The 27358-nt window shown below is 44.3% G+C and overlaps 1 protein-coding gene across 2 annotated transcripts in view; it reads left to right on the top strand.

Annotated features, from left to right (window-relative positions):
* The window catches only part of LOC100020131 (aldehyde dehydrogenase, dimeric NADP-preferring), a 32679-nt gene extending 6479 nt beyond the window's left edge, over positions 1–26200 (top strand). The window contains exons 2-11 of one of the 2 annotated variants that reach the window (XM_001372712.4): positions 5351–5517; positions 9933–10164; positions 12239–12324; positions 14130–14338; positions 15586–15703; positions 18483–18624; positions 20835–21001; positions 22655–22754; positions 23891–24021; positions 25751–26200. In XM_001372712.4, coding sequence (XP_001372749.2) covers positions 5356–5517; positions 9933–10164; positions 12239–12324; positions 14130–14338; positions 15586–15703; positions 18483–18624; positions 20835–21001; positions 22655–22754; positions 23891–24021; positions 25751–25765 — 1362 coding nt within the window. In that variant the 5' untranslated portion in view covers positions 5351–5355 and the 3' untranslated portion in view covers positions 25766–26200. The remainder of the gene's footprint in view (positions 1–5350; positions 5518–9932; positions 10165–12238; positions 12325–14129; positions 14339–15585; positions 15704–18482; positions 18625–20834; positions 21002–22654; positions 22755–23890; positions 24022–25750) is intronic. The other variant, XM_056819658.1, reaches the window with a different exon arrangement.
* Positions 26201–27358: the final 1158 nt, after the last annotated feature.

Raw genomic sequence — 27358 nt, 5'->3', positions numbered from 1 at the left:
GGTAAGGGTTTTTAGAAAAAGAAAGAAAATGCATGAAGAACAGCAAAGAGGCCAGATTTTCTGGATTGCAGAGCAGGTGGAGGGGTGTCAGGGATAAGAAGCCCAGAAAAGATCAGGAAGGGCTTTAAAAGCCAAGCACTAGCTTTTGGAGGTAATAGAGAGTCACTAGATTTTCTACAATAAGGGGGTGAGTTGGTCAGATCTGTGCTCCAAGATTGCTTTGATAGCTCAGTGGAGAATGGCCTAGAGTAGGGAGAGACCTAAGACAGGGAGACCCAGCAGCAGGCTGTTACAATAGAGCAGTGACAGCATCAGAGGAGAGGAGGGGGCAGACATGAAAGATACACCAAACATGGGAGCCACAAGAGCTGGCAACTCATTGGATGGGAGGAATCCAAGAGTCACTGAGAGGAGGATGGAGCCTTCCACAGAAATTGGGAAGGTAGGAAGGAGAAAAGGTAATAAGGTCAGTTCTGAGTATGTTGAGTTTAAGAAATCTATGAAACTGGGAGAAGCTAGATGGCTCAGTGGCTAGAGAGCCAGGCAAGCTGGGAGGTTCTGGGTTAAATCTGGACTCAGACACTTATCAGGGTAGTTCTGGGGAAGTCACTTGGTCCCCTTTTCCCAGCCCTCAACACCCTTCTGCCTTAGAACCAACACACAGGATTGATTCTAAGGCTAAAGGAAAGAGTTTTTAAAAAGAGTCTAATAAATGAGGGCAGCTAAGTAGTTTAGTAGATAAAGAGCCCAGCCTAGAGGTAGGAGGTCCTGGGTTCAAATCTGGCCTCTGTAAGATTTAAAATGGTTGAGGTCTTAAACTGTAGTGATTAAAATAGTGGAAGATATAAATTGTGATAGATATAAGAGAGGGTGAGTAAATTTGACTGCAGAAATATGTTTCACTACAGTGTCTTGGGTTTTAAAATCAAATATAAGGTGGTCGCCAGGGAAATATTCCCAATTATTCAAATACCCAAGTCAATTGGGTTTTATAGAGATTTTAATTAACAATACAATGAGTAATCAAAGAAAGAGGGAGAGAGTAAGAAAGGAATAAGTATGAAGGGCCTCAAGCCAATATGGCCTAGACCTGAGTCTTAAAAGAGAAATCAGTCAGTTTTTTCACACTCACCACAAGGTCTGACTAAACAAGGATACTAGTGACACCAGGCCAGCGTCCTTCCTCAAAGAGTCTTCCAGCCAGAGATTGTTTCAAAGGGCCTCTCTCAAGAGCCTCCAGAGCTCCTACCCCAGAGGGACAGAGCCCCTCAGAGGAGCTCCTCAAGGAGCTCTCCTTCAGAATGAGATTTCCTCCAAGAGCACTTCTCCTCAAAGAGATCTATCTCCAAAGAAAGAGCCCTCAAGCATCAGTCCTCAAGGAAATGAGTCACTCAGAATGAGATCTTCCAGAATGAGAATCAGAAATCGAGATCCCTCTGAATGAGATCCAAGCTCTTATTTTTAAGGGCAAAAATTTCCTCTGTCACCTCCCCTAAGTCCTTACATCTACCAATCACTGTAGATGTTTCTAAAGGACCGCCCATTTTGAATTCACAGCTGAGTAGTTTTAATCTCTTTAGTAAGTCAGAAAAAAATGCTGCTGTGTCAACAAATTTCATTAAGAAAAAACCTCTGAATAAGTTATCACCCTTTTAGGTTTAAGTAGCTTACAAGTTGCTCCACCTTTATAGGTACTTAGTATCCCATTGTATCAATTCTAAAACAGTCATGACTCAAAGAACTTCCTGTCCTTTCCATAAGCATGGATCAAAGCACTTTCATTGTTCTGAAGGAGTTTTCTGTCCTAAAGTAGTCTTAAGTAGGGTGGAGTAGGGATATTCCCAAGGCAAGGAGTTTTCACACTTAAGTAGAATTCTCACTATCTTCTAGGGAATTTTTTAAAGTAGAAGATTCCCCAATGGGAGAAACCCCTAACATTCATAAGTGTAATAAATTTTGAGGTTTACACCTCAGACCCTTCCTAGCTGGGTGACCCTGGACAAGTCCCTTAACCCCCATTGCCTAGCCCTTACCCCTCTTCTGCCTTGGAACTGATACAAAGTATTGACTCCAAGATGGAAGGTGAGGGTTCAAAAAAAAAAAAGGCGATGCTACGTCCACTTAAAGCAGTCCAACAGACATCAATGCTTTAAGCCAATCAAGAGTTTTTGAGCTTCAGATGACCATAGAAACTGTATGGTTTCCTCATTTGTTTGCTCTTTAATCTTCTGTGTTCAGGTAGCTTTTATCTCTACAGGCACAAACTGGTTTTGAAAACCAAACCCAGGTTTGGCCACAAATAATCTATTGTTCTGAGAGGAACAGCCTGGGTGTTGGGGGTAGCTTCAGGCTGACCAGTTTGTTTTCTGGGAGTTGGGAGTGCCGACCAGAGACAGAACCAGGCTCAGCATCAGAGGCCCCGGGTTCAAAGGCAAGCTCTCCCCCCTTTTAGCAGCACTGCCCTTGAGCCCTTGGATTAAGCCTCATTTCTCTACTAAGAAAAGTTCTCCCAATAACTGTTACAGATGTTACAAATGTTTCCATTTTAGAGGTGGGAAAACAGAGACTCAGAAATAAAGTGACTTGTCCAAGGTCCTACAGCTAGTAAGAGTCAGAGTAGGCTGAAGTAAAGAAAGATCTCTCCATCCCAAAGTTCTTTCCTACTCACCCATCACATTGCCTGGATGCCCACCATTATGCACTCTCTTCAGTTCAGTAATGCCCTCTCCCTGAGAAGTCTCTCTTAAAATGCAGATGGTAGGGATGCATGTGTTGGGGGAGGGATGAGTGCTTGCCTTTATGCCTTGGTGAGAGGTTCAATATGCTGTTGGAAAGTGCCTGAGATTGAGAGTCAGGAGACAAGCCCTGTCACCGACTTGCTGTGTGGTCTGGGACAATTGCTTTATCTCTCTGGTCTTCAGTCTTCCATTCCAGACAAGAAGTGGATTGGCCTCCCTCTTCCCAGTTGGGCATAATAGTGTGCCCTGGTTTGGGAACTGGAAGATCTGGGTTCAGATCTCGACTCATCTTCCTCTTCTGGGAGATTCCTTGGAATAAGAGATGAAGCACTGGATGGCAGGGAAACCTGGGTTCAGATCCTGCCTTCTTCACTTTCTAACTGTATTGTGACCATAGGGTTGTGCATGTGGATTCTCAGGCAGAAAGAGAAGGAAGAAAAGAACTTGAGGGAGGGACTAGAGGCAAGTCACTTAACCTTGTTACTTAGTCATGAAACATTTATTAAACACCTACTGTGTGCCAGGCACTGTACTAGCTCTAGGTGTACAAAGTAAGGCAACAGTCAGTCCCTGCTTTCTAGGAGCTCAATCTAATGGGAACCCTTAGTTTCCATGTCTATGAAATGGGGAGAATAAGATGTGTGTAAGCTACTTCTCAGGGCTGTGATGAGGCTCAGATGAGAGGATGTACATAAGGCACATTATAACCATCAATTATGATTATTGTTTTCATTGCCCTAAACAGGTGTGCCTTTGGGCAAATCACTTATCCATTCCAACTAGGGCTCAGTTTCCTCCTCTGAGCAAGATCTCTCTAAGACATCTGTGCAGCTTTAAATCCAGCAACCCCTTTTGTCCCTGAGAGAAGAAACTGAGGGAACCCCAAAGGAAAGGAGAGGAGAGGCAAGAAAGACAGTTGCTTCATGGGTCCTGCTGCCCCAGACAGTCTTCAACAATGGGGGTGCAGTAGAAGAGGAAGAACTGCCCTGAAGACCAGCATCCCTCCCCTGTGGTTACCCAGTGAGAACTCAAATCCTGGGCAGGCCCTGTGTGGTTGTACCTTCCAGTGATTATTAACCCAGACTAACATACATGGGGCAGAAGACACCATAGGTAGTCCCCCATCCTCAAGCACTAAGTCCAAAGGACCAAGCCCTAGCCATCAATGGTATAAAGGGTGAATATTATGGTTGAGACTGAAAAAAATCTAAATTTAAATGGTTGCCAAGGGAAATCCCAAATAATAACATACCCAAGTCAGCTGCCAAATTTTTATGGTGTTTTAATTACAACAGGAGGAAGAAAATATTAGAGGAGAGAGAGAGAGAGAGAGAGAGAGAGAGAGAGAGAGAGAGAGAGAGAGAGAGAGAGAGAGAGAGAGAGAGAGAGAGAGAGAGAGAAGGAAAAGGGGAGAGATGGAAAGAAGTTTAACGCTGAACCACTCTGGCTCAGGCTGAGCCAAAATGGGTGTTAAGGCCTTGGAGAGCCAAGGCAGGGAAAGGGATCAGTCCTTATCACTCACGTGACAAATCTGAAGGAAAAGCAGTCTGCAAGGCTCCTCCCACCTCAAGCTCCAGCCTCCAACTGACTCTAACCCTCTTCCCAGGAAGTCCTGAGAATTCCAGAGGTTGTTCTCTACCTCACTTCCTGCATCTCATATGTGCCAATGGTGGCTCAAGCTTGACTTGGGACCTCCCAAAGGTCTCTCCTTTTTTTGTACATGTCTGTTGAAGGCCATATACTCAAATAATTAAATCTTGTGTTTGCTGCAACCCTTCCTAATTTTGTTACACTGAGTAGGGTGGAGAATGTAGTTTCCAAGACCTGATTCTGTTATTCCAAGTATCTCTATTGTTAATGATCAGGAAATAGCTAAATCTGATCTTCTAAAGAATGGTCTGAATAGGGTGGAGTAGTTTTGAAATTCACAATGGCCATATGCCTCTCATTGGGAAATTCACTTTGTTTCTTCCTTCCTCCCTCCCTTCCTTCCTTCTTCCTTTCCTTCCTTCCTTCCTTCTCTCCTTCCCTCCTTCCCTCCTTCCCTCCTTCCCTCCTTCCCTCCTTCCTTCCTTCCTTCCTTCCTTCCTTCCTTCCTTCCTCTCTCACTGATGCTAATCAATAGAATGTTCTCCTATAATGACTAACTATAGCTAAAGTATAATTATACATAACAAATCAACACAGTGACCATTTCTGACAACACTGGCCCCATTCCACCACCTCTCTGCCAAGGGGAAGAAGACATTGTGTCCCTAGCAGTCATTCCTCTGTGGTCAAGATTATAGCAGATAAATTGAGTGGAGTTCATAGCATCATAAGACTAGAACAAGAAGAGATTCAGAAGTCATCTAGTCAGTCCCCTTCTTTTACAGGGAAGAAAACTGAGACCCATCAAAGTTAAAAGTGACTTTCTGGCCTCAGGATAATGTCAGCTTCTTGAGGTCAGGAACTGGTTTTGTTTTTGTCTATATAGCTCTGATACTTCATCAAGGACTGGGTGCATAATAGCTCTCATAAGCATTTGTTGGATGGAACTGAATTCAAAAGATGATCCTTTTCAGCTTCAGTCTCTAAAAAGCCACCTGTCTCTTGTGGTCCTGTTTTCTCAGACACCATGAGTAAGATCAGTGAGACAGTGAACAGGGCCAGGGCTGCCTTCAACTCTGGCAAAACTCGGCCCTTGAAGTTCCGGTTACAGCAGCTGGAAAACCTGCGAAGGATGATGAAGGAGGGAGAAAAGGACATTGCTGCAGCCCTGAAAGCTGATCTCCACAAGGTATTGATTCAGTCCAGGAACTGAGTGACTGTGGAACATACTAGAAGAATATTGTAACCATGTAAATGGGGTTTTCCAAGACTGTGAATTGCCAAAACTGTGAAGGTTTTGGCCAAACTGTAAAGATAATTTTTAGTGTCTTGATTTTAAGTCTAAAAATAAGTGGTCACCATGGGAAAATTCCCAAATATGAAAATACCCAAGTCAGCTGGGTTTTATGGAGATTTTAATTAATACAGATGAAGGAATTAAGGAAGAGAGACAGAGACAGAGAGAGAGAGAGAGAGAGAGAGAGAGAGAGAGAGAGAGAGAGAGAGAGAGAATAGTAGAAAGGGCCTAGGCCAAATGGCCTAGGCCTGAGCCTAAGGGAGAGCGAGTCAGTCTTTATCACTCACCACAAGATCATCTCAATCAAGCTTCAGTCCTCCACTGAACTCCTGAACTCCTGAACTGGGTTCAGAGCTCCAATTCAGCTTCAAAACTGAACTCTCTCCAAACTGAACTGAATTCTCCTTTTAAAGAAATTTTCTCTTATGTCACCTCCCCTAAATTTTCACATCTACCAATCACAGTAGACACTTTTTCCCAGGACTGCCCATTCTAAGTTCACATCTTCTTTGGTTCTCACCTTCTCTAGTTAGACTAAAACTTCACACCTCTTTTGTTAAGCTTGCCTTTTGTAAGTTACTTGTATTTTTTTAAACCCTTTCCTTCTGCCTTGGAGTCAATACTGTGTATTGACTCCAAGGCAGAAGAGTGGTAAGGGCTAGGCAATGGGGTCAAGTGACCTGCCCAGGGTCACATAACTAGGAAGTGTCTGAGGCCAGATTTGAACCTAGGACCTCCCATCTCTAGGCCTAGCTCTCAATCCACTGAGCTACCCAGCTGCCCCCAAGTTGCTTGTATTTTAATTTAAAATCCAAGAATTTTGATCTTTTTTTGAGATTGCATTTTTATGAAAATCCAAGATTTTGATTTTGTTTGAGAAAATATCTTCAAGGAAGAAGCTTGCTAATTTCTATATCCAGAGAATGAACTGTTGCATTAAGAGAAAACCTACACTACATTAAGAAGATCAAGAATGAACTTTGGATATGGTTGATTGAACTGAAGTTTGATAGAACATTTATTGTAAATGTACACTTTTATGAAAAAAGGGACTGCCCCTAATTTGGTTTTCTGTCAATGTGCCTAGCAAAATATTGGTTTTGCTTTCTTTCTTTTCTATTCCTCCCTCACTACTCTAATTTCCTCTTAGAAAATTGAATATTGTATATATCTACAGTTAGAAGTGCATTTAGGACTATAAGATGATTATGTTAAATGACCAATGGGGAGACTAGTCTTCCAATGATCATCAGGGGGGATTGTGAATCGTAAAAATTCTCAGACCCTACTTCATAAGATTTGGTCAAGACAATTCCCCATTTTAAACAATGAAAGTACTTGATCAGGGATGTGAGAACTCTACTCCACCCATACTTAAGCATACTTTAGGGGAAGATAAAGTTGTAAACTCTTTACTGAACAATGAAAAGTACTTAACCCATACTTATAGTGAGGCCAAGCACTTAAGCTAAGTCTATTTTTAGATCTAATACAAAGGGATGCTAAGTACCTATGAAGGTCACATTAATCACTAAAAGATCAAGCAACTTGCAAACTTGCAAGGGGCAAAGAGGTGTGAACTTACTCAAAAGTTTAGTCTACTCAGGTGTGAATTACTCAAAAGTTTAGTCTACTCAGGTGTGAATTAAGAATGGTCTGTCCTTTGGAAAACATCTACTGTGATTGGTAGATGTGAAAACTTAGGGGAGGTGACATAGGAGAAAATTCTCTTTAAAAGGAGCTCAAAAGAGGTCTTGGGGAAATTCAGCTTGCCAAAGCTTAATTGGAGAGAGGCAGCTTGCCAGAGCTGCCTTGAAGGGCTTAGTGGCTGGCTGAAAATTCAGTTTGCCAAAGTTGAATTGGAGCTCGGACTAGTTGGAGTAGCTGAGTCTCTCTGAACACTAGAATCTTGCTCAGGACAAATCTTGTGGTGAGTGGATTAAAGACTGACTGATCTCTCTTAGGGCTTGGGCCGAGGCTGGCCTAGGCTGGCCTGGGCTGGCCTACCCCTTTGCTCATTATTTCCGCTTACTCTCTCTCTCCCTTTCATTAATTCCTTAATTTGTATTAATTAAAATCTCCATAAAAACCCAGATGACTTCAGTATATTTCATATCTGGGAATTTTTCCCTGGCGACCACTTTATATTTGATTTAACTCAAGATAATATCTTGAAACCATATTTCCATGGTCACAGTTTTAGCCAACCACTCTTTTAACTATTACATGCTTAGTACCCTTTTTGTATTAGATCTAAAAATAGACCTAGCTTAAGGTTTTAGCTTCACTATAAGTATGAGTTAGGGACTTTTCATTGTTCAATCAGGAGTTTTCAACTTTATCTTCCCCTAAGGCACTGTCTGAGCAAGGTGGAGTAATTTTAAAAGTTCTCACTACATTCCTGATTAACCTCCATTGTTACAATAGGGGAATAGCTTAACCCAATCTTCTAAGGTATAGTCTGAGAAGTTTTTAAGATTCACAATATGGGCAAATCATAGGTGCCTTCAAAGTGCTTAGGATTGAAGCTCCATCAGCTTGAAATTCTATGACCGTATAATTACAAGCCCATGGGCTAAAAGTGTCTGATGGTAGGGGTATAAACCTTCAGGGTGAATTCAGAATGGAGGGCAGAATGTAAAGGGAAGTAATCTGGGATGACTCTGAGGGGGAGGCAGCATACAAAAGAATGGGGCAGAAGAGCAGGAGTGAGAAGGAAATCACACATGGGTAGGAATTAGAGCAAAGATGGGAGGCCAGAATGAGCCCACTACATATTGGGGCAAAGAGCTAGACTGGACCAGAATGGAAGGTTTGAGTGAGAAAGATGACCATATATCACAGAGTGGAGGGCACTGAAATCAAGAAGGGAACTTAGAGATCATAGATGCTTTGGAGGTTTTTCATCCTCAAATCCAACAAACCAAGCCAAGCTAAGAGTAGGTCTAGAAGAAACCTTAGAGCTCCCCTACTCTGACCCCCCTTAGGATATGGAAGATGATGGAAGGGACTCATCCAAATAGCTATATTCATCCTTTCTTGTCATGCAGTAATAACCCATTTCCTTCACGTTCTCTCTTTATAAACTACCTAAATAGTAAACTGTGACTTCCTAGGTGAGGAGCCATTCAGGGAAATCATCAGCAGACAGGATATCTTCCCAGGGATGTCTGTCTTGGCCCTTTGTCTTTAATTTGGTGATGGGTGTTCTGGTACTTTTTGTAAAGATGGAAAAAATGACTGACTCTAGAGTCAGGAGTTGACTTTGAATCCTGCCACTGCTGACTGCTACCTGTGTGACTGTGGGCAAGTACCTTCATTTCTCTTGGTCTCAGTTCTATCATTCTGTAAAACTACATTGGAATAGATGAGGTGTGAGGCCTAGAACCTATGATCTCACCCTGAATAACATTGTCTTCTATGAGGATGATATTAGAAATTACATCTTGTTACATTAGTTTAAAGATAAGAAGTGAAGAAGCTGACTTGAGAAAGAATTGGAATCTGAAACAGATATGAGACAGTGTCAGTTTGAAATGTTGACAGTATGTGAGGGAGGGTTAAGGGTTTTTTGTGGCAGTTACTCTCTCTGGGTGTGGCTGTTACTCTGAGGGAGTTAGCAGTTCGATGCTCCCTCAAAGTTCTGGGAGCAGGTGACATCTTTTCTCTCTCTCCTCACTGTCTGAGGTAAAAGGAAAAAAGGGAAAAACCTGAAGGAGCTAAGTGATACCCTTTTCTAACTTGGGAAATACTAATGACTGTCTATCGCTGTTTCATAGATTGCTTTATCTTTGAGAAGATCAAAGAAAGACCTTGTCTTTGGTATGGACTCTGAGTCTGTTAAAGCCCAGAGTTCTAACTTGGTTCTTGCTGAAGCTCAGCCAGCTATCCTTTATTATTTTTATAACTTGGAGACAAGGTTAAGAATTATATACTTCTTATAAAGATAATAGGGTTAGTTTGTCATAGAATAGTGAACATTGGGGTGAGTCAAATCAGGAAGGATCAGTGAAGCCTGTAAAAACAGGAGAAGTAGTTCTTTGTGGAACCAGGAGGTTTTATTTGAGTGGAGTTGGAATTCCTTAGAGTTAGAAATCCTTTATATCCTTCTATTCTCAATAAATATTTTATTTTTGTATAACAAGAGTCTCCTTAGCATTCTTGTGCCTGGCCCTAAAGAGAAGTTCACTGATGAGCTTCACTTCACTTATATAAACTGAAGAAACTTTGTAAGATCAGCAAGCAGAGTATCTAATCAATTTATAATCTGTAATCAATTCATTGCTTATTATTTTTATACTTCACAGGCTGAATGGCCTGCATATTATCAAGAGATCATTTATGCCTTGGAAGAAACTGAGCATGCAATCGACAACCTTCCCCAGTGGATGCTTGATGAGCCTGTGGAGAAGCACCCTCAAAGGAAGGATGACCAGCCTTATATCCACTCAGAACCACTGGGTGTGGTTCTGATCATGGGAGCTTGGAACTTCCCCTTCCTTTTGACCATTCAGCCATTAGTGGGCGCCATTGCTGCAGGTGGGGAAAACTCCATTCTTCTGGATGATAGGCTTATTACATTTATCACTGCAAGTGACCTTAGAGTCTATCTAACTGAACCATCCCATTTTGCAGATGAGGAAATTAAAACCTAGAAAGGATGGGTGATTTGAACCCATGTCCTCTGACTCCAGATCTTAGGTTTTGTCCTGGGAGGAAGGAGGGTTCATTGTGGATCATAGTAAAATTCCCCAGAAATAGCTTCAAGCTAGCCCACTGGACCCTATCCCTAAGAAGACTGGTCAGATTGGTCAAACTGCTAGAAGATTCATGATCAAATTTTGTGTGAGACTCATGTCAACAGTTAGAATTCATCCATGGTCTCATCTAGTCTACTAAATGTTTTATGAAAACATCTAGCTTGGTTTTTGGTTGAATCACTGGTGACTTGGCTGAACTACCTAGCAATTCCATAAGATCATAGATCTAAAGTTGGAGGGGCCCTCAGTCATCTAGCCCAGCCACCCTCTTATTTTGCAGATGAGGCAACTCAATCACAGAGCCAGAATTTGAACCTCCACTCTCTGACTCCAAATCTACTTATTAGCAATTGTCCTAGAAAAGTTGTTTAGAAAAGATTGATTGAGGGAGCCAGGCCTAGGGATGGTCCTAAGTTCAAATCTGGCCTCAGAAACTTCCTAGCTGTGTGACCCTGGGCAAGTCACTTAACCCCCAATGCCTAGTCCTTATCACTCTTCTGTATTGGAGCTAAGGCACAGTATTGATTCCAAAATGGAAGGTAAGGGTTTAAATTAAAAAAAAATTTTTTTTTGATTGTTTACTCAGCCATAAAAGGAGGATGTTCTACACCTCTCCATTCTTTCTAAGTTTCCCATTTTACAGTAGGCGCTCTACTGAATCTGTTGTCTTGACTTTGGTCTTAACACTGGGCTTCTAGGACTATGGAAGAGATAGTGAATCTGACACTGTACAACTCTACCTCACTAAAATCCAATTGACAAGCAAGTCAAGTCATCACCCTTGACATCATTGGTCCTCTTCAAAAACAAAGGGCAAATGATGACAAACTATTAGATTGTTACTCTCTCAAACAGATTGTGGTCTTCCTCTTCAACTGTCTAGGTGGTTCAGTGGTGCCAAGAAGACTTGAGTTCAAATGTGGCCTCAGTCATTACTAGCTACATGACCTTGGGCAAGTCACAACCCCTGTAGCCTTGGCTTTCTCATCTACAAAAGGGATATATTATCAAATGAGATAATAATTGTAAATACTGTATACATACTCACTATAATAATAATTATCTCTCCCTTCATCTTTCTAAAAAAGAAATACAGGGGAAAGATTGGGGTTCATGGTCTGAGTTGTGATTCTGTGTTCAGGATAGGGGGTTAGATCAGATCTGGAGAACAATATCCAAGCTGAGGGACAAGCAGACACGGTAGAGCAATAGATCCTAATAATGCAAGCCTGTAAATGTGTGTATGTGTGTTTGCATGCAGGAATATTCATGTGTCTGTGCCTGTCTATTTAGCTTTGTGTGTATTTTCTGATCCAAACAGTACCTCAGGGAGAGGACAAGGAGTTTGGGGAATGGGATGATGGGTCACCATCTCTCTCTCTCTCTCTCTGTCTCTCTGTCTCTGTCTCTGTCTCTGTCTCTCTCTCTCTCTCTGTCTCTCTCTCTCTGTGTCTCTGTCTCTGTCTCTGTCTCTCTATCTATCTATCTATCTCCTCTGTCTCTTTCTCTCTGTCCCTGTTTCCCTCTGTCTCCATCTCTTTCTCTCTCTCTCCTCTGTCTCTCTGTCTCTCTGTCTCTGTCTCTCTGTCCCTGTCTCTGTCTCTGTCTCTCCCTCTGTCTCTCTGTCTGTCTGTCTGTCTGTCTCTCTCTCTCTCTCTCTCTCTCTCTCTCTCTCTCTCTCTCTCTCTCTCTCTCTCTCTCTCATTGTCAGGGAGATCAAAATCTTCACTTGCCCTATGCTGGTTCCAGCTTGATGTGGAGGAACTAAGGGAATACTATGAATCTTGTATTCTTGGGGTCCAGGAGTCTGGGGAGATACTTTGGGTACAGAAGTGTTTTCCTGTGTCTCACAGGCAATGCTGTAGTCATCAAGCCTTCTGAGTTGAGCGAGCAGACAGCCATCATGTTGGCCACACTGATCCCTAAGTACCTGGACAAGGTGAGTCACAGCCCCAAAGGATCTCTGTAGGGGAAAGAATGAGCAGAGCTGGAGGTGGGCAGGCCAAGGAGCTCCTTCTGGTGCTCTTTGGGGTTCTGGTGCCCCTCCTAGGGAGGAGATCTCTCTAAAGGGATCTTATCTAAACTTCATGCCTCCCAGATCAATGATGTTTATTTCTGGGGCTCAGTGGTCATTTGCTGATTGGCAGATCCCCCCGCTTTGGGATCTTAGGAAAGTCCCCTAACTCCTCTGGGCTCCGCTAGTTGTTGTTGTTGAGTCATTTCAGGGTGGCTGGCTCTTTGGGGCCCCATCTGAGGTTTTCTTGGCAAAGATTCGGGAGTGCGTTTCCTCCTCCCAGTAAAGTGAGGGGTTAGCTAGAATGAGGTGTAAAGCCCCTTCAGCTATCAATCTCTCCCCCAGTCATTTTAGACAGAAGGGAGCTGAGGCCCAGAGACCGTGTTCTGTCTGAGATCACCTAGTTCAGGGGTTAAGTGGCAGAGCCAGGCCTAGAACCCAGCTGCTCCTGATTCCCAGATCCCTGTCTTTCCCCCACACCAAACCACATCCTCCCATACTTGCTTTTATTAGCAAAAGAGGGCTGGGGAGAAGGAGGAGACTCCTGCCTCCCCAGACTCCTTCAATTGGCCACACTCCCCAACTCATAGAAAGAACAATGGGGGCTCTGGATCTCCGGAGCAGTGGTCCACCCTGGCCCCCAACTCACCATCCACAATACCCCTGTACAATGTTCCACACTCATTCAGCTAGATCCCATTGATTTCAACAAAGGGACCTGCAAGGGAGATGCATTTTCTTCTTTAAATTAATTTACTGATTAATCAGTTAATTAACATAAAAGTACTTTTTCATGGCTTCATGATTGATGTTCTCTCCCTCCCCACTTCCCTCTCGCTCCTGGAGCTAACAAGCAAGTAAGGGAGATGCATTTAGAGAAGACAGCTCCCACCTTCGATTAGTTTGCAGACTAGGAGGCTAAAACACGAACTTGAATAACTGCAATATACTATATCAACCAATAAACAGGTACTTATTCATTTTGCATTATGTGCCAGGCACTATGCTGGCACAGAGGCAGCTACTGGTACGGTGGGTAGAGTCAAGTCTGGATTCAGGAAAACTGGATTCAAATCTAGTCTCAGAAACTTATTATCTGCATGAGTTGGAAGGGGAGGGGCAGATGAAGTTATCTAGGGGCAGCTGGGTGACTCAGTGGTTAGAGTGCCAAGCTTGGAGACAGGAAGTCCTGGCTTACAAATCTTGTCTCAGATACTTCCTAGCTGTGTGTGACCCTGGACAAGTCCCTTAACCCCCATTGCCTCGCTGATACTTAGTATTAATTTTAAGACAGAAGCTGAGGATTTTTTTTAAGAACAGAGAAGAAAAAAGGAAAAGAAAAGAAGGTATCCAGGACTGGAGCATAAAGGGGAAATGCCAGGTGTAGAGCTGGGTGGGAAATGAAAAGCTGGTTGGCCTGGGCGCCCTCCTTAAATGGAGGTTTGGGGAGGAGTTCATCCTTCTGCCCCCCAATCACAGATGAGATGTGAGTACCCTGGCAGGATGATGAGGTTGGTGGGGCCATGAAGGAGAGCTGGAGAATAAAGTGGTGCCTCCATTCTAGCCCAGGGATCCCAGGAGCCCAGATTCAGAGCTGGCAGGGACCTTAGAGGCTATTCTCTGCCCCCCAACCCCCAGCTGATGCTCACTCTCATGCTTTTCCCCCTTCACCATCCTGACTCAAAACTGGTCCTGTTTTCTGACTGATCTCAATATTGCCTTCATGGTAGGACTTGTATCCAGTTATCAATGGTGGTATTCCTGAGACCACAGAACTGCTGAAGGAGAAATTTGACCACATCATCTACACTGGGAGCACTGGAGTGGGCAAGATTGTCATGACAGCAGCAGCCAAGCACCTGACTCCAGTGACCCTGGAACTGGGAGGGAAGAGTCCCTGTTATATCGACAAGGACTGTGACCTGGATATTGCCTGCAGGTGAGACTCAGTGTCCAAGGATCCCAGACTAGTAGCAACTAAGAGAGCTGGAAGGGACCCAAGGAGGTTATTGAGTCACAGAATCACAGAATGAATGAATAAAAAGCAGTATATACTATGTGTCCAGTGGGAAGCTAGATGACTCAGTGGATAGAGCACAAGGTCTGAAGTCAGGAAGATGCACTTTCTGAGTTCAAATTTGTCCTCAGACACTTCCTAGATGTGTTACCCTGGGCAAGTCACTTAATCCTATTGGCCTCACTTTCCATATCTGTCAAATGAGCTGGAGAAGGAAATGGACTCCACTCCAGTGTCTTTGCCATGAAAACCCCAAATGGGATGAAAATGAAGACAATCCTTACCTTTAATTCTTCTAAGAGGAAGGAAAACATATCTAGGGAGGGGTGGCCAGGAAAAAGTATTTAGGATTGGAAAATGATGAGAGTGGTAAGTGGAGTTGTAGATTGAGGCAACTGTGGGATAGCAGAAAATCTGTTGGTTTTGGCACCAGAAAGTCTGATATTGCTACTTGTTATCTGTGGGATCTAAATCACTTTAGCCCCTCTGAGCCTTGTTTCCTCCTCTGTGCAATGATGGAGTTATCACTCCAGAGTCATTCATTAGGTGGCATTTTGCTCTTGCTTCAAGTGCACAGCCTGGGCACCGATGAATCTAATCAGTCCATTAGACAGATAAAAGAACCAACATACATGAGAAAAAGTGGGCAAACCCCACAGCTTCTGGTTGTGCTAACATAACATGAAACCAACTGCTAAGTTCTACCATTTTTCCTGGGGGGCAGAAATGACCATTGAAGAACTGACTTTCTGAATGTTTCCCTTTTTAGACAGTTGTTTTGATGTGGGTGGGGGGTGCACACCAAACATTTCATGTAAATGACCATCTCACTCCTCTTCCATGATCCTGTTGTCTTTGGTTCCAATCCTACCCCACCTGGAAGATGCTTCTGGGGCTTCTGTCCCAGCTTAAAGAACTGGGGGAAGGCAGGGGTGCCAGGCACTGCATCCTACAGCTGCTGATGGGACAGAGTGTCCCCACCCTTGGGAATGGAAAACCAATTAGGATATGGAAGATTATTTTTCAATAAGCAGGGCTGGATCATGTCCTCCAGAAATCCATGTTGTGACTTCCTCCAGCATTCCCAGCAAATGAAAAGCACACAGCATTCTTATTCATTATTCATGGTAGGAATGTTCTTGATTTTCTTGGAATTTTTTTTTCTCCAGACGTATCACTTGGGGGAAGTACTTGAACAGCGGTCAGGGCTGTGTGGTTCCAGACTACATCCTCTGTGACCCTTCTCTACAAGGCCAAATAGTGGAAAAGGTTAAAAAAAACCTGAAGGTAAGAGGGGGACCCCAATCCTGACAGAGATCTTGACCATCTGCCTTGATACAGTTCCCCATTAGGTCCGATTTACTCCCAATCAGTTTTTACCAACTGAGTCTCAAAATCAAGAGACTTCTTGACATAACGGGAAAGGAGAGAATAAGAGACCAGACTAGACAAACCCTGGCCCCATCACTGACTGTGCTGACAGCCAAAACCATCCCTTGCCTTCAGTGAGCTCCCCTTCTGGTTGGGTAGAACCCGGAGTCAAGCTCTACACAGAAGAGTAAACAGAGGCATTTTGTAACATTTGTTTTTTAACATTTTGAGCCCCAGATTCTCCCCCTCCCTGAGGTGCCTGCCCTACCCATTGGGAAGACAACCAATATGGCACCCATTCTACATATGAAGTCATGCAAAACATACAGGAAACATTTGTTAAACATTTATTATGTGACAAACACTCAACAAATATAATCTCATTTGAATCTCACAACAACCCTGGGAGGCAGATGCTATTATTATCCTCATTTTCTAGCTGGTGAAACTGAAGCAAACGGTCTGTGACTTGCCCCAGGGCCACGTAACTGTTAAATGTGTGAGGCCAGATGTGAACTCAAGTGTTCCTGACTCCAGGCCTGCTGCTCTACCCACTATACTACCACCCCGCTGCCCATCCCCCAGTTTCACCCCTTTGTCATGATCATTTTTGTGCCATTTTCCTGGTTCTCCTTAGTTCTTGTTTTGTGTCACTTCTTTTAAGTTTCTGCATGCTTCTATGAATTCTTCACACCTGTGAATTCTTATAATCAACCACTGGGCAAGCATTTATGAAGGACCTACTGTGTGTCATTTGTGTACCTACTATGCTCCTTGCTGTGTCAACCAAGACAAAAGCAGAACAGCCCTACCTCAAGGAGTTTACATTCTAATGGGAGATCAAGTATATTCAAATATGTAAATACAAAAGATATATATGTATATACACATACCCACATATATATGTACATATATATATATATTCATGTTAAAAAAACTCTCAAAGTAACTTTGAGGAAGGGGAAGACACCATCACATAAAGGAACCAAGAAAGGCTTCATGGATAAGGTGGCACATTTGGCCATTTCCTAATCAATGGGTACCCACATTGTTTCCAAGCCCTTTCCTGCCACAGAAAGTGCTGCCATGAATAGGCTGTCCCTTAGAGGACCTTCCTTCTGGTGTCCGACCTCCTCATATTTAATGCCAGTCGTGGGATCTCTGAGACACAGAAAATTTGATTATCTTTGTAGTACCTTTTTGTTAGATCAATTAACAGCTCCACCTCTTGTCATCTCAATGTGCCCATCTTTCCACAGACCCTCCAACATGGACATTTTGTCCATAAAAGAGGACATTTAATAGAGATGAAGATAAAGTCCTGCACAAATAATAGAGGCATTTGAATATGTGAAAAAGACCCAGGATTTTTAGCTAGCTGCAAGCTCAGTGTGAATCAGTCCTGGCGTGTGGCATCATTAGCACTAATGTGATGTTAGATAATATTAGAAGAACAAAGTCTAATTTAAAGGGGCAGGTGATTGTCTCACTGTACTTTGCCTTAGTCAATCCACAACTGGAATGTTGGTTTGAATGTTAAATTCCCTCTAAGGTGGGGTCACCTATAGAAAGGATGCTGATAAGCTGAAGGGAGGCCAGAGGCCAGAGAGCAGGATAATGAGGTGACTCAGACCTAATGGAAGGCCCTAGAGATGCTCATCCTGAAGAAAGCTGCCTTCAAAGATAATAATGTCAGATCACACCCTGGACACTTTCCAAGGCATTTTAGGTATATTATATGACTTGAGCCTCAGGACAACCCAGGAGGAAGGCATCACCATCATCATCATTTTACAAGTGGGAAAACTGAGACTTAGAGTGAGTGAGGAGGTAAGTAGGTAGAAAGGTAGGCAGATGGATAGACAAACCGACAGACAGCTGGAAATGTAGGTAGATGATAGGATATTAGCTAGGAGAATAAATGGGAAGAAAGACAGGTCTAGAGAGATGATTAAACAGATCTGTAGATGGAAGGATGGACTGTAGTAGATAAATAGACAGCTAGGCAGGCAGATAGCTGCCCAGAGAAATAAACATCGCACATCCAACACATCACACAATTTAACAAAGACTAGCAAATAAGAAGAAATAGTGTCCTGGCAGCCAAATTATAAACAAAAAGTAATGGAAAAATGAATTCTCCCCATGAGAGGCAGGGAGCCCAGGGGAAAGACCATTAGCTCTGGACTCAGGGGATCTGAGTTCCTATTCTGCCTCAGAGTCTTACTACCCATATGATTTTAGTTGTGCCCCTAGGCCTCAGTTTCCTTACCTGTAGGATGCAGGGGTTAGACTACATGGTAAATAACATCTCTTTGTGTTCTAAGTTCTCTTAATCAGTTGTTAGCAGTTACAGACATTCTCTGAATTTGGTCTAAAGCTTCATAACTATTCTGTGAATGAGTGATGTAAAAACACTTATCAGGTCCTTACAATGTGCCAAGCATTGTGGTAAATACTATGGATACAAACTGAAAAAGCGAAATAGTTCCAATTAATTCCTGTTTTCAAGAAATTGGGGATAGGGCCTGGGAGGTCATTAATATAGGGAAATTCCAGGCAATGAAACATTCTCTATCAATTGAGGTCAGTGCCCCCTCTGCACATGAGAGTCTTTGTAGCAGATATATTTAAAAACTATTCTCTATGCAATGTATCAGAAACTCTTTTAATACCGTGCCTCTCTTCCCCAAAGGAATTCTATGGAGATGATGCCAAAACTTCTCCTGACTATGGAAGAATCATCAATAAACGTCATTTCAAAAGGGTGATGGGCTTAATTGAGGGACAGAAGGTTGCCTATGGAGGGAATGGAGATGAAGCCTCCTGCTATATAGGTGGGTTGATTGTGTCCATCCCTTTTTTTCCCCTATGAAAAAGGCCAATTCATGTTTTTCAACCAATAGTATTTAGACACAGTGCTTAACAAATATTGATTGGCTGATAGAGTTGAGTGGGGCTAAGAAGGCACAGCCCTGTTTCCCTCCTAGTGTTCTCCTCTCACCAGTCATCCTGATTTTTGTCCTGCCTAATGACTCTGGAGAAGAGTGAGGCTAATGACTGCAACTCTGCCTCACTAAAATCCAGTTTATATGTAAGCCAAGACATCTGTCATCATGTTGTCATTGGCCTTCAAAAAACAAAGGATGAATGCCAGCAAAGGAGAGCTGAAGGATTAAGGATCCAGCATTCAGTTGAGCCCTTTGGGTCCTGGGGCTTTGTTTTTGTTGTTTCATTTTCCCATTGTTTAAAATCTCCATTTTCTGAATGCCAAGGCAGGCCTTCTGGAAGTGCCAGGACAAGTTGGTTCGAGGTGGATTTCCCTGCTACCTTAGATGGCCTAGAAACTGGGTGTGGTGCTATTAAATAGTCTGAGAAATGATCTATGTAGTGTGAGAACTGGAGCTGGGGTGACTAAAGGCACCAAGAAACGGTTCTATCTCTTTTGCTGTTTACACTGATGCTTGTCCAACCTGGTCAGTGTTCCCATATTCCAACTCAACATCTCATCAGTCAATCATTTACTAACCTACTTTGCCCACCATGACATTATGGATGGAGAGCTGCCATTAGAACCAAGAAGACACGAATTCAAGTTCCACCTCTGATGCCCATTGGAGGTGTAAGCTGGGGCAACTCTTAAATCTCTTAGTGTTCCCAGACTCTCTCTAATGTAAGGGGAAAGTGGGATTAATTTTTAAAGGATTGGATTTTATATTTTAAGAGTGTGTTCACCAGGAATTTAATTAATTCCAAAGAGATTGTATTTACAATTTATTTACAAAATGTAGAAAGAGTGAAGCAAGAAATCAGAGAGAGGATAAGGTAAGATATCTAGCCTGAGCACTAAGTAATTTACTCCCAGCCCCTCTGGGCAGGGAGAATGTTTCACCTGGCCTTAGCAAAGCTGAGGAACTGGGGAAGCATCGCCCTCTGCACCCTGGTAAAGGCCCTCAATCCCTGCTGCCTGGGAGTTGGTCTTGTTAATTCGGGATGGGCTGGGGAAGGGGCAGGACTTGTTTTCACCAGTTTGTTTTGGTTTGTGTGGGCAGAAGGGTGTTGCCAAGTGACTCAGCTCTGATCCTCAACTCAGGCCACAGGAAATCCAGGGCTCTGTTTCTTTTCTTTCTAAACCCTGTCCTTTGGGGTGGCTTTTTTCTTTTTTTAATGTGGTCCCATTGGCTTGAGGTCCCTAGGGCATCCCCTGTGGGCTCATCCAGCCAACTGAGGCAGGGAGATGGGGGAAGATGAAGGGTCCTGCAAAGTACCATTGGAGATCTGCCTGGTTACACGGGCTCCTCTCAGAATCCCCCAATGAGAGATGTTGGGGAATATTGGATGGCTGGGAGGGACAGCGTAGGTCTCTGTGACATCGTGTCAGAGAGCTGCCTGGGCCACCCTGCCTTGCACCCCACTCCTTCCACGTAGACTTCAGCTCAGGAACACTGGGCTCCTTACAGTTCTCCCCCAGGACTCCATTCCCCAACTCTGTCACCTCTGCCTGCAGTGCTCTTCCTCCTGGACTCCTCCAGACCTCTGCTAAAGTCCTGCCCTCTCCAAGAAGATTTCTGCCATCGGAGCACCTTTCTTCTGCCATTGCCCCGCTTTCTCCCATCTTTATCTTCTTTGTACAAATTTGAACCACAAAACAATACACGTTTCTCACCCCTCCGACTGTGCTGAGGATCCCAAAGGACAGTCCTCGCCTTCCAGGAACCTGTGATCTGATGAATTTGTCAGCTGTGGGTGTCTCCTGCACTGGGTGCTGAGCTCCCTCCTGGAGGTCAGCCCTGTTTGGCCTTTCTTTGTATATCCAGTGCTAAGCCCAGTGCCTGGCACGAGGGGGATGCCTAATCAGTCCTAGAGGGCTGGCTGACTGGCTGACAGGGAGGTGAAGTGACTTGCCTAAGGTCACAAAGCCAGGAGGAGGAAGCCTTTCTGCTTCCCAGTCACACTCTGCCATGTAGTCGGGGCTGTGTGTGAATGAAGAATGAGGGGAGCCGAAGGGTTTCTTCCTTGCACCTGCTTGGTTGCTCCATCTTTTCAGCCCCGACCATTCTCATCGATGTTGACCCGAGGTCTAACGTGATGCAAGAAGAAATCTTTGGGCCCCTCCTGCCCATCGTCTGCGTGAAGAGCCTGGAGGAAGCCATCCAGTTCATTAACCAGCGACCAAAGCCCCTGGCTCTCTACGCCTTCTCCAACAACGAGCAGGTGAGAACAGCAGGGACGCTGCCCTGAGCTCTGCCTGCTCATCTCCCCCCACCATGCCCTCACAGGTCCGCCAGGGCTCCCTTCCCTCAAAGCGAAGCCAAAGGCTCTGCCTAGAGCTCCTGGGACCCTCCAGCTTGGGGGGCCCCGAAGGCCAGGCTACGGGCTGGGACAACCTTGATTTCCTCAGAGATTCAAGCTTTGAAGAGCTGTTTCTCCTCTAACCCTTTCCGGTCATGGATGGGTGGCATCTGAGCTGCAGAGAGGAGAGGTGATTCCTTCAGAGTCACCCAGGTGGAAAGGCTGAGAGACTGAGGGCTGGAGGAAACCTCATGGATCACCTCATCCAAGCTCAGTGTTGTTGTTATCCTTCAGCCCTGGCCAACTCTGGGTTTCTTGGTAGAGATCCTGCAGTGGGTTGTCATCTCCTTCCCCAGCTCATTTTAGAGATGAACAAACTGAGGCAAACAGGTTTCAGTGACCTGCCCAGGGTCACACAGCTGGGAAGTGTCTGAGGCCCGATTTGAACCCAGGACCTCCCATCTCTAGGCCTGGCTCTCCATCCACTGAGCCACCCAGATGCTCCCCTTAATGCAATTTTAAGCTTTAACAGCACTAGGACTTTTTGATACTCCGCATTAGGATCTGGGTTGAACCTCCTCCCTCCTCTGGCTCCCCCTTTCCCAACCCCACTTCCCCTCAGAAGAAAACAAAAACATCCCCATCTTTGCCTGAATTCTTTCCATAAAAAATAAAGCAAAGACACCGTGGCGGGCGGAGGGCAGGGAGTGCCACTTGGCCTGTCAGTGCCATCTGCACCCAGAGGTTTTGTCCGGGCCAGCAGTGGCGCCCTCTGCCTGCCCCCCCACTCCCTCCCCCAGTCTCTGGGTGGGACAGAGCAACCCCAAGCTTTCCCAGGTGCTTCTTCAGATGTTCTGCAGAGTGGCTGCACCCAGAGCCTGGGAGATGGGGGAATGCGAGGGAGGGGCCTTGGCCAAGTGCTGCCACCCAGGATGGAACACCCAGTCCTCCTTTGCTCTCTCTCTTCTCCCACTTCTAGCCCCAAGCCCCACTCAAGCCCTCCTCTTTGCCTCCAAGAGCAAAACCCATTTCTCAGGACTTCTTGGCCTTCGAGGGGCTTCTCTTGTCCCCCCTCCAACTCTCTTAGCCTCCTCTGACTCTTTCTGACTCCATTTGGGCTTTTCTTGGCAAAGATGCTGCCATGGTTTGCCACTGCCTTCTTCAGCTCATTTTAGAGTCAGGAAGACCCGTCTAACCGAGTTCGAGTCCAGCCTGAGACATGGAGTAGCGCCGAGACTCTGGAGAAGTCATTTCTCTTCTGTGAGGTTCCAGCTGAAAAATGGGAGAGTAGCAGCAGCTCCCCCCAGGGTCATTGTGAATACTGAGTGAGCTCTTCCCCAGCTCAGGGCACATAGTAGGCGCTATGGAAAGGTCGGTTCCCTCATGGAGACCAAGCAGGATGGAAGTTCCGGTCCTCAGACTCCAAGGGAGGGGTCTTCCCATGAGCCTCTGCCTCTGCCTCCTGTGAGGCCACAGCCCCGGGCCCCCTCCTGGTGAGCTGAGGTCATCCCTGTGTCCCCGGAGAGAACCTTGGAGGCTCCCATTTGATCGGGGCAATTGGCTGCTGTCTTCCAGGTCATTAAGAAGATCGTTGCAGAGACTTCCAGCGGAGGCTTTTGTGCCAATGACGTCATTGCCCATCTGGGTCTCCACTCTCTCCCCTTTGGGGGTGTAGGTGAGTCCTGGTGCTCTCTAGCCCTTCCTCCTACCCCCGCTGGGCCAGGCTGACCCAGGCGCCCTGCCAAAGCTGGTCAAGGAGCCAAGTTCCCCTTGAGGGAAGACACTGCAGCTGCCTTCAGTTCCTTCCCCAGGAATGCAAGCTGGCGTTTCTATGGGGTCTTTGCAAAGCCCTCGTCCTCCATTGCCCCATTTTACATTTTGGGAAACTGAGGCTCCGGACATGCACTTAGTTACATGATGCTGGGCAAGACTTCTCTTTGGGCCTCAGTTTCCTCATCTGTAAAATCAGGAGGACGGCACGTTCCTCTCATGGTGATGGTGAGAATCAAATCAGAATGACATCCCGGGGGAAGAAGCCACTACATAGCTTAAACAAGAAATGCTTCGTGTTATTGCTTTCATTGTTAATATTGCCGCACACAGTAGGGCCTCAGTTTATGCGAACTTTGATAGACGTGGTTGGCAATAGAAAAAGTCATCAGAAAAATATGTCCAATAAAATGTTGTGCTGACGTGCTCCGTCCACAGCACAACGTCTTGCAGTGGTTCTCCCGCTCACACGTACTCTCCCTCTGAGAAGCAGCAATGTGAGCCTTCACGTCATTTTGTGCCTGACTTTAGCCCCTGCATCAGCCCTTGTCTGGAGCTCCGGCCTGGACCAGGCAGAGCGGGGCTTCTCCTGATGGCATTAATGCTCTCTAGTTAGCAATAATCGTCCTCAAGCCCCGAGGAATGACGTTGGTGGCTTCTGATAAGCCTAAGAAAAGCCGTAAAATGCCTCCATAAGTTCACATAAGAAACGCTGACTAAATAATGGAGTTGGCCATCAGGCATGACTTTCACCCTCCAGGAGGGTCTTGGAACATCCTGGTCGTGTAACATGAGGTCCTACTGTGTGTTACCATAGTTTCACCGGGACCCTCCTCAATGGGATGAGCGATGAAAAGGGGAAGAGCCTGGGATATGGGATCAAAAGGGAAAGAGAGAGGATGGGAGGTGGAAATAAAGGCTGGGAGAAGTGGTTGGTGGGAGGCTGAGGGAAGAGCACGCATCCCCCTGACCTAGGAGTCTCCCGTCCTGGTCCAAGGCTCCCTCTTACACACTCACGTGGACGTTGTGGTGTTCTTGCAGGGGACAGCGGCATGGGCTCCTACCATGGCAAGGACAGCTTTAGGACCTGCTCTCACCGCCGATCCTGCTTGATCAGGCCTCTGAAGAAGGAGGAAACTGACAAAATTCGATTCCCCCCTTTCCCTGCTAAGGTGAGCTGGATCCCTGGAAGGTCGAAGCTTGGAGGGACCTAGTCGTGGGGCCAGAAGTTTAGAAGGGGAAGGTTTCTTAGAGGCCATCTGCTCCAACCCATTCATTTTCAGAGGAGAAAGGGGAGACCTATAGAAAATGAAGTGAAGTGTGTGATGTGAAGTCCCATGGTGGGGTAGTGGTCTAGGAGGATTAGAACTCAGATCTTCTGACTGTATTCAGCAAACAGCTAGGATAGGCAGGGAGTCTGGATGCCATCCTGAGGCTGAGTGGTAAACTCCAAAGGGGACATTTTTAAAAGCAGAAAAGAAAAAGACAAAACAGGAAATAACCAAGACTGAAGAATTACCAAGAAAATGAAATGCGATTTTTAAGAAAAACTATCTTTACTTTATTCCAATAAGAAATTTCCACATAAGTTGTCCAACGTTCTATGATTCACGTCCCTCCCAGAGTTGACAGGCAATTCCTCTGGGTTACACATTTATTATCCCTCCAAACCTATTTCCATATTTTTCACTTCTCAATAATCTTTTAAAACCAAACCATATACCCAAATGAGCAAGTGATAAATCATGTTTTCATTTGGAAACACCATTTTTTTCAGAGGTTCTGGTTCTCTTTCTCAGGACGACATGAGCTTAACTATTGCCGCGGCGCTAAATATTTCTTTAACAGACCATAATACAATAGAATACTGAGAATAAAAGCAAAGACTTAGTGCTGACATTCTCAATTATGTGTAGATCAAGAAGAAAGCAGGGCAATAGTTAAAGAAGAAGGTCTTCAAAATGGAATTAAGTATGAGACTTCTCCACATATTGATTAGTTTTGCTGGCCTTTTGGCCCTCTTTTTTATTATGCATCATTAGGGTGGGTTCTGTGGGAGGGGGAAGGGGAGATACTGTGGGAAATGTAGGTGGTACAAAAACAAACTGTGCAGCAGAAGCAGGACAACATTATAGGCAGTAACTGCAACATTGCAGAATGATCAGATGTGATGACTTTGCTCCTAACAGCAGTACATGATCCAGGACAATTCTGAGGGATTTGGGACAAAGAATGCTCTCCACCCCCAGAGAAAGAACTGCTGGAGTCAGAATGCAGAAGAAAATGTACCTTTAAGGAAAGATTCTCTTTCTAAAAAGCACTAAGGAGTTGAATGTAGAATTTTAAAAATTAGATGAACAAATAAACCCAAAGTAAAAGAGGAAATCTGGAAAATTAGAGGAGGGATAGATAAAACAGAAGATAAAAACGAAGTCAGCTGAACAAAAATCACTAAACTTTTAGCTAAAATTAATTAAAAAAATGGGAGAGAAAAGTCTGATCTCCAAAGGTGAATCTTGTCTTGGTGAAAACCTCAGAGAAGGACTGAAAGCCTAGAAGGGTTGGAAGGGACCTGGGAAAGATTATCTAGTTTAATTCTTTCATTTTAAAGAGAATGAACCTTAAGCCTGGGGAGGTTGAGACCTGAATGAGGTTACACTGTGAGATCATGGAAGGGCTGCCTCTAACAGGAAGAGTCCCACAGTGGCATCTGGGAGGCAAAGGAAGTCAGAAATTGGGATGCAGTTTGGAGAGGAGAGAAGTTTAGATTGGATGACTTGGAAGGTCTCTTCCAGCTCTGCTTCTATGAGCCTATGGCTTTCCCTGATAGAAATGGGGAGCTAGAGAAGGACTCTGAATTCTTTCTCTCATCTCTAATCTCACCTCTTTTTTTTTCCACAGGTCACACACAAATGAGATGCTATCAGTCCTTTGTCCACTGGGACAAATTGTTGTTTGGAAGTCTAAGATTTCACTGAACCTCTGAACCTTCATCCCTGCTGCCCCCAGCCTCTCCCCTCTTTTCTACTTGCCTCTAGTAATTCTCTCCTTCCTCAATTAGCAGCTTGATGGTCACCTGCTCTGAGAAGTTTTCCTAGACCACCCCTAGCCAACAGCTGGGACACCTTCTTCTTCTGGACTCCTGCAGCATTTGCTGTCCCTATCTTGCCTTATCACAAACTCCTTTGGGTTGTTAATTAGTTGTTCTGGGTTCCTGTGTCTTTATCTTCCCCATTAGACTGGAAGCTCCTTGAGGGCAGGAATCAAGTCTTATGTTTCTTTTGGATCAATCCCCCCACCCAGTATAGTGTTGAGCAGGAACATTTATTCAATAAAGACTTGCCAAATGAACAAATGAATGAATCTTCTCCTTTGTGAGTAAAATAATGAATTCTCCTTTTCCACCAGAACCTGAGACCTGCCCATCATCTTAGAATATAGAGACAATGGGAAGACAGATGATATAGAGGAGAAAATATTGCCTCAGGAGTCAGATGACCAGGGTTCAAGTTTGACTCTTACTATATTATATGACCTTGAGTTAATCACTTAATCCACATGAACCTGTGAAGACTGTATTTAAGCTCTCCCCTGATAATAACAATGAAGATATTTAGCTCTTTCTTCATTGTGAAGATAAAATTGCAATCTCCTGATTGTAACAATGAAGGTACTTAGCTTTTCCTTTATAGTGATGCTAGAATTTTAAGCTACAATCTATTTTTAGATCTTAACTACAAAAAATGTTAAGTAACTACAAAAGTTGGATTAATCACAAAAAGACATTACTTACGTGACTTACAAAAGGTGAACTTAACAAAAGAGGTGTCAGGTAACCCCAAAAGATATAGCCTAACCAAAGAAGGTAAGAAGTAAAGAATGGACAGTCCTAGAGGAAAGCATGTACTGTGATTGGTAGATGTGAAAATTTAGAGGAGGTGACACAAGAGGAAAAAGTCTTTCAATAGAGGGAAAAAAGACTGAAGATTCAGACATTCAGATGAGTTTGGAAGACAGTCAATCACCTGGGCTTGGAGTGAAGGATTAGTCAGTCGGAGCTGAAGGGAAGAGGGACATTCAGAGATTCAGAGATTCATTAATTGGGACATTGGGGCACTGACTTGGAGGAGTGACTGGAAGACAGACTCAGAGAAGTGACTGGAAGACCAACACCCAGACTTCTTTTAGACTGTTACAGTTAGTGAGTGAAAAGCTGATTTAGTGACTCCACCTTTCTGGAGTCATGAAGCCTCCAGGTAAGGTCCATCTTCTTGAACTCTCTTGCCCTGGCTGGGACTTAGAAATTCTAACTGGTATAAGAAAAAGCTAGAGTTTTTTTTTCTCTCTCTCTCCTTAATAACTTCCTTCTATTGTAAATAAACTACCATAAATTCCACTTACTTTAGTAATTCATTTTGGGATTTAGAAATTAAATCCCTGGTGACTACCTAATATATATATATATATATATATATATATATATATATATATATATATTCAGAGTCCAAC

This window comes from Monodelphis domestica, chromosome 2 (genome assembly GCF_027887165.1).
Source record: "Monodelphis domestica isolate mMonDom1 chromosome 2, mMonDom1.pri, whole genome shotgun sequence".
In the NCBI taxonomy this organism is placed as follows: domain Eukaryota; kingdom Metazoa; phylum Chordata; class Mammalia; order Didelphimorphia; family Didelphidae; genus Monodelphis; species Monodelphis domestica.
Note: the sequence above shows the minus strand (reverse complement) of the source record. Positions and strands in the feature narration are given on the sequence as shown.